Below are 21,174 nucleotides of genomic sequence, written 5' to 3'. Positions count from 1 at the left end.
CTTGCCGACAGCAGCAGCATATAAGAATTTTAGAATTCTTCCTGTCTGAGGCCTAGTCAGAACTCCAGGAGTCTTCCTCACTGGTGTCACTGAAAGGTGGCAAACAGGTGGTGTCGGTGGACACTATGGTCAGGTCAGAGGCTGTGGCTGCAGCGGTGATGTCTGAGGCCTCGTCAGAACTCCAGGAGACTTCCTCACTGGTGTCATCATCTCCAATAGACGACCAGGCCGAGGTATCTCTGGGGTTGATCTTCAGGTCAGACCCTTTGGAGAGCACCTCACTGGTTTCATTGAAAGTCGGCGAGCAGGTGGTGTCTTTGGACAATATCATCATGTTAGAAAACCAGGACAGTTCACTGGTGGAACTTGTGGAGTCTAGAGCCTTCATAGAATCCGAGGAGATGCTGTGCATCGTGAGGCAGTCCTGAGTGTCAGGTGCTGTCAGTGAAACTGTGGAGAGAGATGGTGTAGACAGAATATGTGACGTGGGTGTTTTCAGTGTGAGAGATTCATTCAGTCAAGACAATATGAACAAACGCACAACAGGAGTCACATGTCTTTGCATTTCTCTGGTTGTCATTTTAAGACAATGAGAAGACAAAAAATTAGATCGACATTGTATTGAAATCCTGATAACTAAAGTTATTTATGTTTACAGTAAACAGATTAGACAAGATAATGTTGATGCTGTAGATAAAACAGCTAAAACCTCATTGGCCTCAGGTCACAAACAATGAGTTCTTTCTTGGACAGGAAGTCAGTGCAGGAGGTGACATACAAGCTTCTGTTGTGTGTTGGTTCAGCCAAATGGAGAAGTTTGTGTGTGTGAGTCCACTAAACACTTTAGGAGTTTCAGGAGTATTGCAGCCAAATCTAAAACACTTGAACTAACTGGTGATCAATTTTTCAAATGTAAACAACAGAACAGCGTCACAGTGTCTGTGAGCCCCGACATTCAAAGTGCACCAGGAACTGCAGAAGTAGCCATGCTAGCAGAAATAGACATTACAATAGCTTCTTCTACTAGCATGGCGGCTCTGTTTTCAGAGTCTTACCTCAGTCAGCAGAAGAATCTTCAATAGTTTCTCAGGATGACATGATGTCCAGCATTTGCAGTTCAGAGTCTTCTTGCTTGTGTGTCTCTCTCCAACCACCGAAGGTCAACTGAGGCTCTGTCCATCAAAGCTCTGCCTATGTGAAGCTCACGACATGATGACCTTTGGTGTTTTTGTATTGTTTTGTTTTTAAATCAAATTCAAACAACCTTTCTTGTACCCCAGTGGACAAAACAAAATATGTATAATTTATTATTATTGTTTTTGCTAGTAGTAGTTTTAACGTTATTATTATAATTATATAATTATTATTATTATTAACTGGTGCTGATACTGCTCGAGGTTTCTTACAGGTAAAGAAAGTTTTTCTCTTTCTCCACAGTTGCCATGGTGTTTACTCGTGTCTCTTTTAAAGCCCATCTTCAGGTCTCAACTCTACTGTGAGAAGTGCCGTGAGATAATGTTCGGATTTGGCGCTATACAGATGAAACTGAATTGAATGTACGATCCTGTGGAAGGTGCCTAAAGCAACCCGATGCGGGTTAATTGGGTTTGTGGTTGGATGCAGCAGTGATCCGTCAGCGCGGAGCTGAGGGGAGGAGCTGAGGCGCAGGAGACCGAGTCGCACCGGCAGCTGAGGTCAAATCCTCCACCGGCACAGTGTTCCTGACAGGAGAGACAGGTCTTCCAATCTTTGATCACATTTAATCGTGTCACATCTGCTGTGATCAGTGATCGATCATCCCTGCGCTCTTCTACAGGCAGACAGGGCGCAGAGGAGTCAGGGGTTACTTCCCTGAAGCGCAGTCTCTAACCTGCACAGGTAAGATTTCACACAACACACACAGACACACACACACACACACCGGCATGATGAGCCACACACTCCTAACTGTGATGTCAGTCTGTGGGAGCTTCACACATAATCATACAGTGAGAGATTAAACTGTCCTCAAATGCACCCAGGTAAGTTGAATGTGTTACTGGGAATAAAGTTTTAAATATTATGTAAACTGAGATGTTTAGTTGATTGTAATTAAATATGTGTGGAATGTCAGTGAGAAAGCTATGATGACCACTGCTATAAGGAGGTCCTAGACAGTTTAATTGGCTTTTTCATTTATAATGTGAGCGAAAATATTCAATATTTCATTAAAAATGTATATTTCCAATTAGATTTTTATTGGATTCATTTGATAACATTTATGCCAGTAAGTGTAATAGACAGCCCTGCCTGGCTGTTATTATACCTGAAGCTCACTGAGCAAGAGTTTTCCAACCTTTCAGGTTTAGTGCAGCTGTTGGAGTCAAATAACATCTTATTATGTGGACTGGAGCCAGTGTGCGCTGGCACGATTCCACTGAACTGAGAGCAGACTGTACAGGAGCATGAATGTAGACTGAGGATTTAAAAAAAAGACTCAAAGCGATGTTGTTTCTGTGTTACATCAGTTGTTACAATTGATTTTGGTTTTGAACTGTGTTCAACCACTCGGATTCATCGCAGACTGTAGATATAAGGTCAATTTTTACAAAAATAAAACAAAGTAAATGCAGACCTACCATCTGGCCACACTGACGGGTTCTGCTGGTTCTGCACATTCATTACCTGCCACTGAATCAATACACGTGTCCCTCGGGTACAATATGTTTTTTTACTATTGACTGTTTGCACAGCAGCTTGCATCTTAAAATCCCAGTGGATCTCGGTGCATTGATCAATGAGAGAGGAATGTTCTTTCTTGGTCTCATTACCTGCTGCCAAAGTGCCAGTGAGCAAGGCATTGATCCATTTAAGTCAATGTTTGCATTCCTCTCACAGCAGTCCCACATGTCATTGTTGTGGGGTCACTTTGCATTGTCTATTTAAACAATAAAAACTGTTAATTCTTATTGACATAAGATAAATAAAATAAAATCACAAAAGAGAAGATACATTATGAAAATATGACACTGATTGTAACACTTGGTTTGATATTGCGTTTCCAGTGTAACTGCAACTTAAAATCACCTGAGAGAGAATTAACACTTGTCCTGAACCGGCGTGTAAATAGTGTGATAGCACAACGAATGGAAACTCAATACCAACCATTTGCTTTAACCATGAACGTGAACGAAGTCAATCAGTGCCATTACTATGTGTACACATGTCCTCTAACCTCAACCTCAGTTTCACATGGAGCGGCAAATGTTAAAATGTAACATCTATGAATAATTGATGCAACAACACCAGACACTTCAACCGTTTCCACATGCACATCATAAGTGCTGCTCTGTTGAGAGAATTTGTGTCAAAAATAACTTTTCTCTTCTGTTAAATCAAATAATCAGAGTTGATGAAATTCTCAGGCATGAGTCGATGACTACTTCCTCCGCTTCGTCCTAGGAAGGCACACGCCGCCTCATGACCATCAGTCCATACACAGCTTTCCCCCTGAACGGCACGTAGTGGTTGTGACAGGAATGCAAAGTAGAGAGGCCAACGGTACTTGAATGCAGCCTGACTGCGATGTCTCTGGTTAATCATCCACCAAACAAATGTCTGCTCTGGATGGAGAAAAAGCTCGGAGGTTGAAACATGGTTCCATTTGGTTGGTTATTGTTCAGAGTTGAAGGTACAGAAAACAAATCTTGTTTCTATTTAATAAATTAGTTGTTGAACCAGAGCCATGGAGTTGGTTTGTTCCTGCCTAAAAGAGAATGACTCATATTTTTGGAAAAGAACATGGGATGGCGGATTAAGCAGAACAAACATAAGCAGACAGATATTAATGTACGGGGCAGGAAGTTCTAATAAAAATAGTTTTATCCACAGTCTGCTACAAACTCTGACCCATCTTTGATTATGTAAACATTTTTCTCTCAGCGTCTGTTGTGAGTCAGAGGAAGCTTTTATCTTTATGACCACATGTTCTCTCATCCTCATCTGGCTCTACCACGATGAGGATGTTTGTCGCCTCAGATCCATCAGGATTGAACAGGAACAAAACTCATTTGGGTTTTTAATGTTTCTTCACTTTTAAATAATGCACACTATTAGTTAGCATATCTCCAATGAATAACATTTCTCTTTCTGGTCTCATACAATATTTTTATAGTGATGCATTGTTGTTTATTGTTGCATATCGTCTCTTTACTGATACATTTTTTACGTTTTTATTTCAAACATGTTTATAAAACCTCACCTAACATCAGACAGCAAGAAGTCAACCAGTACTTCGAGCAAAAATGTTTATTTGATTTATCATGAAATAGAAAAAAATCATTTATATAGAAAACTGTTGATTTATAACTGTTAATCATTGCCAAAAAAAATCTATCTAAAAATCAGATTGTTGGATGCAAAGTTTTTTCCCAGTCCCTAAAATAGTAAATTCAAAATCTTTGTGTTCATGACCGTTGGTATGGAAGTAAATCATTCTCATCATATTTTTGAAATTTTATAGTCTTTGAATTTCTAGCACTGAATTTTTTACATTAGAATTATGCATTTGTATTTTTTGCCCCTGAATTTCAGTCTTCAAATTTTCAAAGTATATTATTCAACTGCTAAATTTTCGTTCAATATCAGGTTACATTTTATGCTCTTTAGAGGGATAGAGTATCAAGTGTGTCAAGGTGTTCTTGTAACCTATAGTGAAAGCGTGATAAGCTTGTATCCTTTGCCCAGGCTTTGTGTTAGGATGTCTCCTGATTATAGGTTCATGTTAACCAAACACATACGAGAGTGATGTTGATGTTTCCATATAACTTTTAGCAAGAAAGCAAATGAGTATCTTGTCTAAAATAATGAACTTTTATTAAAGTGCTCTCATATTCCCAAATAAATTAGAATGCCGACTTTTCATACTTGTTATGAAATAATGAATTTCATTATGCCTGAATAACCAAAAGTTTTGTTTTTAATCTTCATTTACCCTCGTTCAGGCATTTTCTGCTGGTGTTAAAGATGGTTGGGTCTCGCCTTCAGACCTGGAGGTAACCCAACATCGTCTGTACTGTTGCTTCCTTGCACCCCTGAGTGGAGATGGTCCACTGGACCGCACAGTGGGGGGCCTGTGTCTGGCTCCAGACCCTGCTGGCCTTGGCCTTGGCCAACTGTCCCTCACTGGGCCAGAGTCCAGTCAACTACTCTGTGGTTTACACCATGCCCTTCTTCCAGGCCCAGGGCCCCATCCAGAACATTGTCAACAACTCCCTCTACCAGGAGGTGTATGTGGCCTCTAAGAATGTGATCGAAGCTGTGAACAGAAGCTTGGAGAAGGTGTGGGAGCTCCACACTGGGCCGGCGGGAAGCCCAGAGTGTCAAATATGTGATTTGTGCAAAGTTGAAAAAGATCCCAACTTCCCAGAGGACACAAACAATCAGATCTTGTTGTTGGATACGCTCTTTATGTATTTATATTCATGTGGAAGTTCTCAGTATGGTGTGTGCTATTTCCACCAACTGAACTCAAGTGGAGAGCCACCGGCTCTCTCTAAGTGTTTGTTCAGAGAGGATTCCAACTCTGCTGCCTACTGTCCAGACTGTGTGGCCAGTCCTCTGGGAACCAAAGTAACCATGGTTGAAGAGGGTCAAACCGTCTACTTCTTCGTTGCCACCACTGTAAATGACAGTGTGACCCAGCGTTATGGCAGGAAGTCTATATCAGTTCGTCGCCCCCTGGCTACAGAAGATGGTTTCTACAGTGACGTGCGTAGCCTGACTGTCCTTCCTGGTCTCCGGAGGACGTACCATATTGAATATGTTTACAGCTTTTTCACCCAGGAGTTTGTCTACTTCCTTTCTGTCCAGAGAGAGAGCCCTGATCAGGACTCATCCCCATTTCAGACTCGTCTGGGCCGCCTACCACGGAATGAATGGGAAATGAAGAGGTATCGTGAGGTGATCCTGGAGTGTCGCTTTGAGCCAAAACGCAGAAGAAGGAACTTAGTCAGTGAACCCTACAAGGATGTTGTTTACAATGTTGTGCAGGCGGCGCATTTTGGCAAAGCAGGCAGGGAGCTGGCAGAGGAGTTGGGCGCTGAGGAGGAGGATGACATCCTTTATGGGGTTTTTGCCGTTACTGATGACAATGGGGTCACGGAGCATGACTCGGCCCTGTGTGCCTTCCCAATGGACAACTTGAACAAAGCAATCGTGTATGGGGTGGATGACTGCTGTACGTCTGGACCAGAGCAGCTCTCCAGAGGACTCTGCCACTTCCAGCCCTGTGAGAGCTGTCCACATGAGGTGAGTGTATCAGTCCACCAACACTTACAGTTGCAATCAGAAATATTCAACCCCCTCACCTCAATAGACATTATAGTGATGTGGATGACAGATAATGACAATAAATGACAAAAAAACCTCATCAAACAACAAAAGATATTTATTGATGCGTATTTTAGTTATTTTGACAACAGAAGTTGACTTAACTTTGAAGTTCAAATGAAAAATGTAACTCTTTCAACACATGTGCATGTGCAGTATTATTCAACCCCCCAGCTTCAGTACTTTGTGGCGCATCCTCTAGCTTTTATAACTTCTAAAAAATGTTTTCGGTAAGTGCGGACAAGCTTCTTACACCTCTCGATTGGAATCTTTGCCCATTTTTCAAGTCCAAAAGCCTCTAGATCAGTGATGTGTGATGGCTTCCATGCTGCAACTGTCTTCTTTAAATCCAACCAAAGATTTTCACTCAAATTTGAATCTGGTGACTGTGAATGCAACTCCAGGACGTTCCAGGATCTTTTTCTGAACCAAGCTTTGGTGGACTTGGAGATTTTGCTTTGGATCATTGTCTTGCTGGAAAGTCCAATGATCACCAAGGTTCAATTTGTCAACAGAAGGAATCACATTCCTGGTATTTCTGTGAATCCATGATGCCATGTACACAATAAAGATTGCTAGTTCCTGCCGCAGAAAAACAGCCCAACATCATCTTTGACCAACCTCCATGCTGGACTATGGGGATGGTATTCTTCTGGTCATAAGCCTGTCCTTTCATACGCCAGACATACCGCTGGTCCATACGTCCAAAAAGTTCCAGTTTGGTTTCATCAGTCCATAGAACTGTCACCCAAAACTCTGTAGGCTTATCCAAATTCCTCCTGGCATATTCTAGTCGACTTTTGATGTTTCTTGTGGTCAAGAGCTGAGTGCGTCTTGGAGCCGGCCATTTAGTCCTTTATTATTCAGTGCACGTCTTATAGTTGCCACTGCAGCACTTGTACCAGCCGTCATCAGGTCATCCTGTAGGTGTCTTGCAGTCACACAGGGATTTATCTGAGTTGTTCTGACTAAGTTGCTGAGGGTCCTTGATGAAATGCTGGGCTTTCTTCCACGGCCAGGCATGTTTGAAGCTGCTCCATCAGTTGTAAACTTCCTTATAATGTTCCCAATTGTGTCTCTTGGAATATCATTTTTTGGGGAATTCTTCTTCTACCCAAGGCCTTTTAGGTGTGATGAAATAATCTCCTTTCTCAGCTTTTGTGTAAGCTCCTTTGTCTTTCCCATGATTGCAACTCACCTTGAATACCTTCATGGGTGGGGTTTATATATGCACCACAGCTGAAGCAAATGAAGGATCAGTATAGAGTTCCCAAAGGCTCAATAATGTTTCAACTCAACTTTAGGACAAAAAAAACTGTCTGACAGCTTTAAAAACAACAATATTATATAGGGGTTGAATAATTGCGACATGGCTATCTTAACAAAATATACTGCTACACACAAATACTACATCATGCATTTTCCGTGTTGATTTTCTTTATCACTCAACTCATAAAGAAGGCATCCGAAGCAGAATCTTGATCAAAGAACAAGATTCTGTCTACTTTAATTGATAAATCCTTAAAATCTTTGGGGGGTTGAATATTTCTGATTGCAACTGTACAAGAGATTGCAAGTGATTAATATGGTCTCAAGTTTGCCTTCACCGGAAGAGTAGTGAGTGAGATTTTTTTTTACACGTACAGTTTTAAAAGAGGCAGACAAAAGAGGAAATAGTGAATTCAGTGACTGACTTCATGGAGGGATCTTAAGAGTGGAAATAAGAGTAAGTGAATGTGTTCCCAATAACTATCACTGACTATCAAACTGACAGCTCAGCAATCATAAAAAACGTCAAAACATTTTTGCGCTCAATCATGAAACTATTTGCTGACTTATTTTGATCGGGCCCATAAAAAATCGTAACATGTGAAAGCGTGCCTTTTTCTTGATCACATGCACAAACATGGAGGAGATGATGAACAATCCAACACCACTGAGACCTTATGAAATCAGATCGTCTGAATGAACAGGGAAGGATTAAATGACAAATTATGTAATTACAGTTGTTTACTGGAAGGATGTTTTTAATCAACATGACACATAGTATGATTTAGTTCTGTGATTGTCATGGGGAAATATCTGGTTATGAAATCAGGTAAAACCCTTAAACAAAGCAACACTTCGGTCTAAGTGCCAGATTGATCTGCATCACTGCCGCAGTCAGAGTCAAACGTGAATATTCAAATTAGAAATGTAAAGAGATTTGTTACGTTGCACTCAGTCCCTCCAGCTTTATGTGTTTTATTGTGTGCCTCATTGTTCTCCAAGATATATCTGACTGTGGATTATTGTTTGATGTGAGAAGTGAAAGATTTTATTTGTAAGTAGCTTTTTTGTATTTTATTTAAGTCTTGGCTTTTGGGAATAACACTTCTTGCTTTCTTGGCTAGAGAAAGATGAGAAGATAGGCACACTGTCACGTCTGTCAAGGAAATATTAAACTGCAGCCATGAGGTAGCTAGCTTATCTTAGCTTAGCATAAAGACTGTTGACAAATACATCATTCAGACAGGCTCTGTTTAAATAAATAACACAAATTGCCCCTCAGCCCATCTAAAGCTCATAATGTGTTTTGGGGAGTTAAGTGTTACACTGTAGTTCTTTGGTCGTTATTGTAACATTGGTAACAACCAGGGAAGACAAAAACAATACTATGAGTTAAGTAATGTGCTTTACAGGTGCTGGTAAATGGATTTGTATTCTTAAACAGAGATATCTGTTTCCCCCTGTTTCCTAGCTTTATTTTAGTTTCGCTAAGCTAACTACCTACCGAATCTAGACTTACATTTCTCATACAGTCAAGTAAGTTATCAATCCTCGCATCAAACTCCAGAGCGTAAAGTGAGTCCTCTGAAGGTCAAACTATTGCTTAGAACAAGAGGTCATGTCCTCAAATCATGTGGAAAATATAGAAATTCCCAGAATTGAGAAGCTGATGATGAAGCTGCAGCCACGATTTCCCAGTTTGTGTTTTGAGTCTTTGTATTTATGACAAGGTTATGGAGTTTGTGGGTGAGACAGAATGCGTTGAGGTCACGTCAGGGAAAGAAACATTTACAGATGAACACCACTTTGGATTTCAGCCGATACATTTACAGCTGATGAAGGTTTGTAAAAGGCTGAAACTAGCAGTTTATTAAGTTTGGACTGGACACACCCAGTGTACCATTTTATTTTTTACTTGGACAAGTGAACTCTGTGCTTCCGCCTTTTTGTTGCTTTTGGCTGCAGGACTGGATGTTGAGTAACCTCTCAGTGTATCTGTCCAACCATCGCCAATCCTCCATTCTCAGAAAACAACACAAGACAACTGCACTGCCAACATCATCACTGGCTCACAGATACTTAAACATTTTAACGGGTAATCCAAATATTGAGACATGGATGTTCAGTGGATTGGATTTCCTTTTACCAACAAAACAAGCATAACGTGTTTATTCTTTGGCTTTATATTTTAGTCTTATGGATATAATAAACCAGTGTTTACACAAAGACTCCCTTAAATCAAACAACAGCAGGATCATCCATCACGGCCTTGAAATAATGAAATGATCGTATCATCATAACATATTCACTGTGTGCTTCTGGTGGGCCATAGACTGCCTTCCTCATGGTTCCCATGGTGACCAGGGCAGCTCACAACATGTGCTCAAAAGAAACTGGCAGCTGTGTCTCCCTACATCTGTAAATATTACCGTCTGATCCAGGAGCAGCTGAACAATAACTGAAGCTGCATTACTTAAATGATTGGATGATGGAGAACAAACCATGAACAAACATGGTTTATCAAATCAGTCGCACTCCACGTCCTTCCTCTGAGGCTTTCAACCATTTTATATATTTAAAATATATATCTATGTTAAATCATTTTTACTTAATATTTGACAAAATGTTATACACCCTGACATCATAGCAACACAGTAGCTCGTACAACTCAATCTTCTTTCTGCTTTGCTGTATTTGAAGCCATAACCTGTTCTTGAAGACCTATTTTTAATCTAGATAAACATGTCCTCTGCTGCCTGTGACCATGTTACTAGAGCATGGAGAACAACGCCACATGCAGAGACCATCCCACCATGGTGTCGAAGCCCTACTACAGAGTGGACCTCTTCAACAGGCAGATGACAAATGTCTTGCTCACCTCTCTGCTGGTCACTACCATAGAAAACAAGACTGTGGCCCATATTGGCACCTCAACTGGACGCCTGCTACAGGTTTACAGCAAGCATCAATACATTTGTGATTTTTTATCTGTTGTGTTTGAATATGACCTGCTGTTAATAATCTGTTGTGTCTGTGTCGGCAGCTCGTGCTGACGAGATCCAGTCCTATTATTTTTGCCAATTATTCGTTGGAGGAAAACCAGAGAGTCTCGTCCATTGCTGCTGTTTACTCATCAGATTATCTTCTATTCGTGGTTGGAGACAAGGTAAAGCAGCAATCCAATGCATTTAAATCAGGACAGGGCAGAACAGGTCACATTACAATGACAAATGAGTTGAGAGTGTGACGTTGTGAGTTGAGTCACGTCCTGACCCTATGATGCTCTGGAGACCTGTCCCGGTTGTTTTCCTGCTTGCATGCAGGCATCTGAGACCTCGGTCACCCTGAGGATCAATGATTGGCCAAAGAAGCTCGATAAACTTTATGCAGAGTGGATATTATGTGTAGAGACTGGATCACTAATCACTTTCTTAACACACTCCTGTGGGATTTTAGGAATATTACCTTGTGTGAGTGAGATTTAGACACTTAACCTCTATGCAGATTAACACTGGTAATACATTTATTAATACATTTATTACCAGTGGGGAGAGGCGGTGGTCTAGTGGCAGAAACTTGGACTATGGGTAGAGAAGGTCTCTGGTTCGTCTCTGGTTCGACTCCACGGAGAGAAAACAAAAGACGAACCTGGATTGTTCTGTCCAAAAATCCAAGAGTCTCCCTACCCTGTCTAATGCCCCTGAGCAAGGCACCTTACTCCCCCAACATCTGCTCCCAGAGTGCCGTACATGGTCGCTCACTGCTCTGTGTGTCCTGCACTAGATGGGTCAAAAGCAGAGATTACATTTCCCTACCTGCACGAGTGTGCCTTAGCATGCCTGTGCAAGTGTTTTGGACTAATAAATGCATCTTAATCTTAATCTTAATCTTTACAAGATGCCTGGTTGACGTGTCTTTTTTACATTGATGCTGTTGCTGTGTAGTTAGAAGATTCCACACAAATTTGTATTCAAATTGAATAGTTCAATTATTCTTTTATCAAAGAGTTTCTTCAGCACCAGGAACAGTTAATGTGACCTGTAAAACAGACGGATGCTGAAGGATCAGTTTCAGTTTCCATGTTTCCATTTACATGGAAGGAAATTAATTATTGAGTAGTTCAGTGAAACTTGATCAATTTGATTTGAATGAGCTTCATTTTTCTATTCTTGCACGTTAGAGGCTTTTGTGTAAATCTGATATTCAGGATGTTATCATCCTGAATATCAGAATTACAAATACATAATTCAAGAAAAGATATATAGCCACATTAATATGTGCTAGCACAGGGCAGCTGTTTTTTTTCTTTTTAGGTGTGGATATTTAACCTGAAAAATGCTTAACTCTGCTTCAGATGTTTCAGGTGCCCCAGAGAGGGCCAGGCTGCCAACACTTCCTGACTTGCGTCATGTGTCTGACGGCCCCTAAATTTATGGGCTGTGGCTGGTGCTCTGGCGTGTGTTCCTGGGAGAGCGAGTGCCAGAGCCGCTGGAGGAACGAGTCCTGTCCACCTGGAATCACTGGGGTGAGGTTTGTTCTGTAATCCAGGAGACGAGCATCCCCCAGCTCAAAGAAACATTTCATTTCAATATGGTACTGTACATTCTGCTTTATTGATGCAGTTCTTTCCACGGACTGCTCCTCCCGATGGTCAAACAGAGCTAACAGTGTGTGGATGGGAGTTCCAGTCGCCCTTAAGACCCGCCATCACCTCCAGAACACATCAGGTTCGACTGGGACAGGCCTCCTGCACTGTGCTTCCACTCAAAAGCAACAACACACAGTGAGTGACCAAGGACAGGATCTTGTTGGTCTGGTATAATCTGCTCATATTTTTTTGTCAAAATAAATCCTCCATTAAGATTATCTTGTGCCGTTAAAACAAAACTATGTGCTCTTCATTTCTTTCATAGAAGCCCTCTGAGAAATTGAAAAACCAACCATGTATTTTTTGCAATGTGATATGACATATTGAGGCTATTTAGCTATTTTATTTTTAAACCCTTTCACAATATGCAACTGTTACATTGTTCAAAATAATGAAGACATTTTAATGTGTGTGCGTTATGATGCCCTCTTACAGGTGGTCAAATGTCCTACTCTTATGCCATATAATGCCTGGACAGATGTGGTTTATAGGAAATTCATATGTTGCCATAATAACCATGACAATGCTAAAGTGATCATCTCTAGCAGATTAATTTGAATTATTTCAGGGAGCTTGGCTCATAATTTCCTGAAAATCAACTGCAAGTTACTATTTACAAGAAACACCAGATAAGAGAAACTGAAGAAGTACTAATCATTAAAAGGAAATTAGCTGGAAAATACAGCAACCATAAGGATTCAAGATTATTTATTGCCGTATTACTGCTGCAGACACCGAAGCAATGAAATAACATGTTGCTGTTAATTTCTTAATTAAAAAAAAAATTCTAGGGCATCCTAGTTTAGCCTGTTAACCAAATTATTGCATTGACTGTAAATACAGCAGACATGCTGACACATTCTTTTCTGTGCTGTTCTTCAGTCTGGTTTGTAAGATTCGCTCTGGGGCCACTGAGCTGTCCAAACCAGTTAACATTACAGTGGAAGTGCACGAGGGCAAGGTGGAGGGACGCTACTCTATTGATGGGAAAGCAGGAATGCCAGGGTTCACATTTGTGGTAATCTTGGCATTTATCATATATATCATATACAATACAAATTGAAGATATAGGTTATTTTCATTTAATTTTCAACCACTTTGTCTTGAATCCTTTTGTTTTATGAAAATACTTTCATACTCTGATGTTACTCCAGATTCCTAACATCACAGAAATCCAGCCAAACTATGGGCCTCGTGTTGGGGGCACACTCATCACAGTGACTGGGCCTCACTTGGATGCTGGAAAGACCAGGAAAGTCACTCTCAATGACGTGGCCTGTCCCATAACAAGGTCTGCAAATACAATTTTATATTCATTCATCCATCTTACCTTATAAACACTGTTCTGATACTGCCTCATGTTGTTCCTTTGCTTTCTGGAGATCAGGAGTAGGTACGGCTCAGAATGTTGTCATGACTTATTAAGCAAGTTCCAACCTGTGTAGAATAATTATGGAAGCATGGTTTGCGAGGTGTCAGCATCCAGAGACTGACTCAGACGTGAACTATTTATTACTGTAATCTTATAAGTTTGCAGCTTTTTGATCTAAAGTTTTCCCTATCAAGGTGTCTAATCCTATACCTGTGTCTCTCTGCAGGGTCACTAAGCCAAAAGGCAATGTGTCGTCCATCATTTGTCTGTCCCAGCCCATCTCAGAGGTGAGGGATGTCCCCCTGAGTGTTTTCATCGACAAGTCTCCTGTCCTCACCACAAAGGTGTTTTACTACAAAGAAAACCCAAAGATTACAGCTGTCCTGCCCGACTGTAGCTTCGACAGGTACATCACTGACACATCCAGCACTTTTGTTCCTGTGACATTTTTGATAAATGTAGTTTGAGTTTTCTTTGTAATTCAACTGATTTTATCCAGACATAAGAGGACATACTCTCATTTTAATGTGGATCTTACTTAGTGGTAGGAGAGAATTCTTTCCTCTGCTCAGCCAGGATGAAAACCATCCTTTATCTCCACTGTAGGGGGTCAAAGATCGTCATTGAAGGGGAGAACCTGGATTCTGTTTATCGCACCATCATCCGCTTTAAACCCAATGAGAGCCACCTGAAACCCATGACAAGGGTAAATTGTTGATCCTAAAGTGCCGTAGGAACACTATTTTTAATCAGTGATAGTTTGAGTACTACCTGGCTGTTGTATTTCAGGAATGCATTGGCAAGTCCTTGCCCACACGGATGGAGTGCGTCACTCCCGTGTTCCCCAGGGATGAGACGGAGGAGGGAGAGCTTTCTTTTGACATGGACGGAGCGATGGGCCTGTGGAACAAAGAGTTCTCCTACCACCCCTATGGCGAGCCCATCCCGATTGAAACAGAAGGACACGTGCTCAGTTTGTACCCTGGGTTTGATGAAGTGTCACTACATGTAAGAGATAGCTGTGGGGGGCGGTTGCATTTTAATTAATGACAAAACAAGTGTGAATTTGTTATATTTACAGTGGTGGAGGAAGCACACAAACATTTTAGAGTAAATGATGTTACACTATAAATAAAAGTCCTTGCTTTAAAAAAGTTCTAGTGTAGCCTATTCCCTAATGTAACAGAATATTTATAATAGATATTTGTTATTAACAGATTGTATGTCTCACATCTTGATTCCCCCTCTCTGTCCAAAGCACCAAAAGCTGAACCTGGTGAGCTCCTGTATGACCATCATCATGACGGTGGCAGGCGTTGATTGTGACGCCAAAGTCCTGGACAATGAGATCACATGCAGGATCCCTAAAAACATCACCATCCCCAGTGAGGGACTGCCAGTGAAGGTGAGTCAGGCTGGAGGTGGACATGATGAATAACTGACTGGGTGCAACATCCAACATGTGGACGATGCGCAGTCCCCACGCTCGGCCAGTGATCACTCCCAGTACACCGTGCAACTAACCTGTTACGCAGCCATAGGAATACGTTTGGCGGCGGAGTCAACCTACATAAAGCACGTCTGATGATTGATGTGTGACACCAAAACACAGCCAGTCACAGCCAAGTTAGTGGGCCATTTGAAAAAATCCTGTGATCCTGTAATGTGTTGTCTGTTTTCTAGATCTCCATCAACGGGGAGGACCACAACGTCGGCACAGTGGTGCGAGTGAGTAACCACTACATGGTGGGGATTGTTCTGGGGATCCTGGCGGCTCTGGTGGCTGGAGCTGTCCTGGCCTTTGTTGTTATGAAACACTTGAGGAAGAAGAAGAAAGGTGGGCTCCTCTCTGGTTTGGTTATGTGGACATTGATCAAACCTGTTTTTACAACTGCTGCTGGTTGGAATTTAAGATAAATGACACAAATATTTCAACTAGAACATGTCTAGTGTTGCAGAGGATGTGGGTGTTCTTCCACCTGGGTTGATCATTAAAAAAAAGGTGTTGTGAAATGTGTTTCAGCCTCCCTGGTGGAGATGCGTTTGGCCCACAGTGCTAACCGCTCTGGAACAAATAATGGAGAGCTGTCACCAGCTGGGGATTACAGGAGAGGTGACTGTCCAGCTATGCCCTTTAATAATGCAGGACAAATTTGCTTCTGACACACATTCCTATGCAGTCATCAATTATAAACTCCATTCTCTGGACTTTTGCCAGCAGTGTCCCAGAGTTCTCCCTCCAGCCTGGTGGGTCCGGTGGTGTTCCCCAGGCTGGGCTACGCTGCAAGCAGCATCGATCCCGCTCTCACTCCCCTCATGCCCTCAGAGAAAATCTCCATCACCAGTTTCAGGCCAGAGCTACTGGAGGAGGTGAAGGATGTTCTCATTCCTGCCGACATGCTGGTTGTGCAGAACCATAGGATCATAGGGAAGGGTAAGATACCCCTCTGTCATTTTCTGAAATGTAAACCTGAATTCTGGAGTCATTGTGAAAGCTGTATCATCGAAAGAGCAGCCGTAGTCCTCTTGTCATTCATTCTTGGTTGTTTTTCCTACAGGTCATTTTGGCACTGTCTATCATGGCTACTTCACAGACCTCAACAACAGAGAAATCCACTGTGCAGTCAAGTCCTTGAATAGTGAGTCATAACCCAGTTGATTTATGGGCATTAGGAATGCGCAATAAATTCTCTTCAGTTCCTCTGCTGCCGAATAAATGGCCTCAAGATCTCTGATACTCTCTGAGAACCTTTAAAATCAGCTTCCACAATTGTGACTTCAGTGTCCCTGTTCCTTCGGATGTGTGTCCAGAATGTTCAAGTGTGTATGTCTCAGTGTGTGTGTGTGTGTGTGTGTGTGTCTTCAGGAATAACAGATGTGGAGGAAGTGGAGCAGTTTCTGAAGGAAGGCATCATAATGAAGGGTTTCCACCACAGCAATGTGCTGTCTCTGCTGGGCATCCTCCTGCCACAGGAAGGGCTCCCTCTGGTGGTGCTGCCGTACATGAAGCACGGGGACCTGCGACACTTCATACGCTGCGAGAAGAGGGTACAACAGCGGTGTTAAAACAGTGGAAATTAATTATATAGTTTATGTACAGTACATTTGCCACTGTTTTAATCCAGTGTCCTTGTTGTGTGTTTGTGTGATTTGTTCAGAACCCTACTGTGAAGGACCTGATTGGCTTCGGGCTGCAGGTTACAAAGGGGATGGAGTACTTGGCTCAGAAGAAATTTGTACATAGGGATCTCGCCGCACGCAACTGCATGTGAGTCACTGACATATGAATTCCTTCACTGGCATTAGGCCTAATTAACTCTTTGATATTTGTGTGGAGAGATGCTCCATTGTACAAAATGTCATCACATCCACTTACTTTTTTCTGTCCTCAGGCTGGACGAGTCGTACACAGTGAAGGTGGCAGACTTTGGTATGGCCAGAGATGTTTTTGACAAGGAGTATTACAGTGTTCAGGACCACAGGAAGGCCAAGCTGCCTGTCAAGTGGATGGCCACCGAGAGTTTGCAGACGCAGAAATTCACCTCCAAGTCAGATGTGGTGAGCGAGTGAGGATCAAAACATGGTTATCGGTTGTATTTATTTATTTTATTACTATGAAAGTGAAAAGTGAAAAACAGACAACAGCTTCTAGTTTCCGTTCTTTCTCGCCTTTATCCCACAACCTCACCTCTCCCACGTTTCTCTCCTCTCACCCCAACCAGTCCAGGCAGATCGCCTAACAAGCTGAGTCTGGTTTTGTTGGAGGCTTCTTCCGGTTTTTCCTCCCCACTGTCACAAAGTGTATTCTGGAAATAATTTGCTTGCTTCCTAGAATATTGTGAGGTCTCAAACTAAATAAAATTTGATAGAATTGTGAAAAATAGCCCGATCTGGAAAGGGGAGTAACGTGTGTCAGTTCAATGGTCGAGGAGTCAAAATACATGTTGCTTTTCTTAGCGGTATTGGAGATGTGGCTTTGTTTTGAGGGGTCAGAGGCTAAATGTGTGTGGTGTATGGGTAACTTGTGTGCCACTTGCCTTTATATTTCACACCAAATCTTCGGTTTTGCTTTAGACCACCAAATGGGAAACTGTATACAGATTTGTTGCAGTTCCACCATTCTAAACTTAGCCAGTCTCATTACTATCCTTATTTTATTTCAGTCCAGGGCTGTAGTCTTTTCCTTGCTCGCGATATCTCCATTTAGCCATCATCCCAGATAAAGACATTTGCTCATAACCTCTCATTATAGTAATGTAATCATATCTGGGGATGTGATGAAGTTGGAGCAGAGACACTAAGCTCCAACTATGTTCTGTTGCTGTAATAAACATTTCAGAGTGACTGAAATAAGCATTTTAAGCTTTATCTTTAAATACGGGCCAAATTATGACCCAAAATCATGAACAGTCCACAGCTACTCGATGGTAATACCGGTCTGTGTGTTTTTTTCTTTCCACCTCTCTTGATGCAGTGGTCTTTTGGTGTGCTGATGTGGGAGATGCTGACCAGAGGAGCGAGTCCCTACCCAGAGGTGGACCCCTATGACATAACACATTACTTGCTCAAGGGCAGGAGGCTACCGCAGCCACAGTACTGCCCTGACCCTTTGTAAGTATAGCCTAAATATTGGTCAGCTTGTCGATGGACTCCAAAGAATAGCTGGGATTGTAATTTGATGATGATTTTAAGTTTGGATACAGCAACTCTATCACTTAAAGGGCTTACAAAAATACATAACCACAATACCAAGAACCTAGATTTACAAAGTAGAACGGAAAAGTTAACAGTACAAAGTCCAAGTAGTAATAACAAGATTTGAATGGTCACTCAGTAGTGTGAAAACCGAAAATTGTCCACTACTTGTTATCCCAACATGGTTAAGCAATGCTGTCTGGGAGTTAATGTGTATGTCTGCCTCTGAGGTGACTTATTTTACACACACACACGCACACACACACACACACACACACACACACACACACACACACACACACACACACACACACATACAGTGGAGTGACATTACAACAAAAAGCCACCATTTTTGCTTTTTTAATCATAAATCCCTTGCTCACCAACTTAGGAGAATAAATCAACCATTCATACACCTTGTTTACTGGGGTCTTGTCACACACATCCCATCCAATGCAGGTTAAGGGCTCATTGTGTCACACACAGACCCATGTAGAACACCAGGAATAGTCGCTGATAGTTAAGAGGAAGAAGCCACTTTAGCAGTTTTTCCAGTGCAGGAACTTTACCCCAACTGTAGGAACCTTTTCAGGTACTCATTTTGTTTCCAAAACAGGAACCAGGGTCAAAGTAAAGCATCTGGTTAATCGTTTGTTTGGAATGGCATAAAGACAGTTAATGGGGGGAAACGGCGTGCCGGACAAAGGTCACAACATCGGCCCACCAGCACCTCTGAAACTCTCTTATCAACAACCTATGTCTAGTTTGTTTAATCCATGCAAAGGGCAATGATAAAATAATTATTTATAATTTTTAGAAGCAGTAGCCTTCAGACAGATCAAAACACCTGAACTCGGCTCAAAGGGAACATGCCCTATTTTTTTTCATTTTCAACATGGTTACTAAGCATGAAAGTTATTTTAGATGATCATTTTGTCACCAAGGAAAGAGTTAAGAAAATCTGTAGTAGCCTAAAATTGAGAAGGTTGCTCATTTGTTCTTCACTCAGACTGCCCCGTGTATTCCAGGTATAGCATTATGCTCCAGTGCTGGGACCCCGACCCAGACCTGAGGCCCAGCTTCGCCACGTTAGTGACGGCCGTCTCCACCATCTTGACGGGCCTGGAGGGAGAACACTACATCAGTCTGAACGTCACCTACGTCAACCTGGACCAGCCGCGGCCCTACCCAGCCCTCACAGAGTCTGCTGACGATTGTGACTCCACAGACATGGATGACTCCGGCTCAGTCTCTTACTGATTGGCTTTGAGTTGGTATTGGTCCTAAAAGAAAGAGCAGAAAATAAACTCTGCAAGGTCTCGACAGTGTCTTATGTACATGCTGAACGTCGGGTAGAACGCTGCTCTCAGGTGACTTAGCACAAGCTATGGCAGCCATATTGGAGGACAAATGCTTTGTCAACAATTAATTTAAAACAGCATTTCACCATAAATGTTTTAAAATATATATATTTGGGGACTTTTTATTGTCTTTAATGGATAGGACAGTAATTAGCTTGTGAAAGGGGGGGAGAGAGACATTGGGGGAAGACGTGCATAAATGCCTCTGCTGGTTGAGGCCTTGCCTTGTTGGGGCGGCAGCTCTACCAGGTGAGCTACACCCAACCATATATGTTTTAAATAGACATTAAAATATAAAAAATATTCACGTTATATTTAACTTAAAAAAAAGATACCTCTTCCTAGCTATTCAAACAAAATACGTATTGTGGCTAGCACTTGTTACCCCTAATTACCTCATCAGCATTTCATATATCTGCCTGTAGGTTTGCTTGCTAACAGATTTTTTCAGATTAACTGTGTACGTGTTTTAAATTCTATTTTGCCTATAAAAACACAGACTAAATGGGGCTTAACAGGCAACTGCATCTTACTTAGTGCATATCTGACCTGTTCTTAGGGTTCCTGGTGTTTCTCACCCAGCTGGTATTAATGTAAACTTTATAAATGTACAGACAGTTCTTCCATGTGCGAGTCTAACAGTGTTAGTTACAGTGTTGACGAGAAGAGACACAAGAAGTAGAAATATGATGAAGTAAAATCCATTGGCACATTAGCTTTGTGTTGCCACCTACAACCTTGTGTACTGTTACTAAAGCATAGGCCTTGTGTTTATATGTTTAGGTACGACATCCTCACATTTGCTTAATTTCTGTGTAGTGATAGTTCTGTATATATGTATTGGAACTCATTTCTCATGGTTCTGGAGCCAATCTGACGTCACGCGATTGTATTTCTGACACAATGTCTTTGAGAGAGTGTGTTGAATTAAAATATTTATTTGTTTATAGATTGGTTTTCATGCTTTGGACTTAGACTAATACAACATTTTCAGTCTCACAGTCAAGCAGGTTTGTTGTAGCTGCTGTGTAAATGAAACTGGTGTCACTCGTCTGTGTTGCGGATCTCCACTAGAGGTCAGTGGTGGTTGAATGTTCCCAGCTGATCACTGATCTACTCCTGAAGATGGTCCCAACATCCCTCTTTTCCTCTTTCATCGGCCCTGCATTCAGACATCTGTGAGGAGCAAATAACTGCCTTTTCAATTAAATGACCTGAGAAACAGTCAACACAGACAAACAATCTGTCAAATAGACCAAACAAAATCTCACTAGCTGACAACGGCAACTCCCAGTGCTGCACACAGTCGCAGCCACGACAAACGCACTTCCATCTCAACAAAAAACAGAGTCAAATAAAATCAGAGGGAGGAATGCATCATAAAGTTTTCTCTTTTTTCTTGCTGCCAAGAACAAACGTCAGTCCCCGCGTGGTGGGGCCTTTGATATATATAGAGAGAG

The 21,174-nt window shown here is 41.8% G+C and overlaps 1 protein-coding gene across 3 annotated transcripts; it reads left to right on the top strand.

Annotated features, from left to right (window-relative positions):
- The first annotated feature begins 1,716 nt into the window (after window positions 1–1,716).
- On the top strand, window positions 1,717–20,663 carry mst1rb (macrophage stimulating 1 receptor b). 3 transcript variants are annotated; one of them, XM_062395608.1, is made up of 21 exons: window positions 1,717–1,878; window positions 4,983–6,288; window positions 10,413–10,589; window positions 10,682–10,804; window positions 11,993–12,163; window positions 12,261–12,421; window positions 13,169–13,304; window positions 13,441–13,577; window positions 13,885–14,064; window positions 14,265–14,364; window positions 14,448–14,666; window positions 14,917–15,063; window positions 15,342–15,495; window positions 15,682–15,771; window positions 15,880–16,092; window positions 16,217–16,297; window positions 16,525–16,706; window positions 16,817–16,926; window positions 17,051–17,216; window positions 18,133–18,269; window positions 19,382–20,663. In XM_062395608.1, the coding sequence occupies exons 2-21, from the start codon at window positions 5,083–5,085 to the stop codon at window positions 19,611–19,613; spliced, it is 4,122 nt and encodes a 1,373-aa protein (XP_062251592.1). In that variant the 5' UTR covers window positions 1,717–1,878; window positions 4,983–5,082; the 3' UTR covers window positions 19,614–20,663. The 3 variants fall into 3 exon arrangements, with proteins under 3 accessions (XP_062251592.1, XP_062251585.1, XP_062251599.1); XM_062395601.1 differs by having other exon boundaries at window positions 15,877–16,092; XM_062395615.1 differs by lacking the exons at window positions 18,133–18,269; window positions 19,382–20,663 and having other exon boundaries at window positions 15,877–16,092; window positions 16,470–16,706; window positions 17,051–17,192.
- Window positions 20,664–21,174: the final 511 nt, after the last annotated feature.

Source organism: Platichthys flesus, chromosome 2 (genome assembly GCF_949316205.1).
Source record: "Platichthys flesus chromosome 2, fPlaFle2.1, whole genome shotgun sequence".
Classification (NCBI taxonomy): Eukaryota; Metazoa; Chordata; class Actinopteri; order Pleuronectiformes; family Pleuronectidae; genus Platichthys; species Platichthys flesus.
This window is presented reverse-complemented; position numbering and strand designations above follow the sequence as displayed.

Bases quoted from the DNA above. Each gene is read 5' to 3' on its own strand.
- mst1rb (XM_062395601.1), top strand. From the start codon at position 5,083: ATGGTCCACTGGACCGCACAGTGGGGGGCCTGTGTCTGGCTCCAGACC. The intron at 13,305-13,440 runs GTAATCTTGGCA...ATGTTACTCCAG, and splicing joins TGCCAGGGTTCACATTTGTG to ATTCCTAACATCACAGAAAT. The intron at 14,667-14,916 runs GTAAGAGATAGC...CTCTGTCCAAAG, and splicing joins TTGATGAAGTGTCACTACAT to CACCAAAAGCTGAACCTGGT.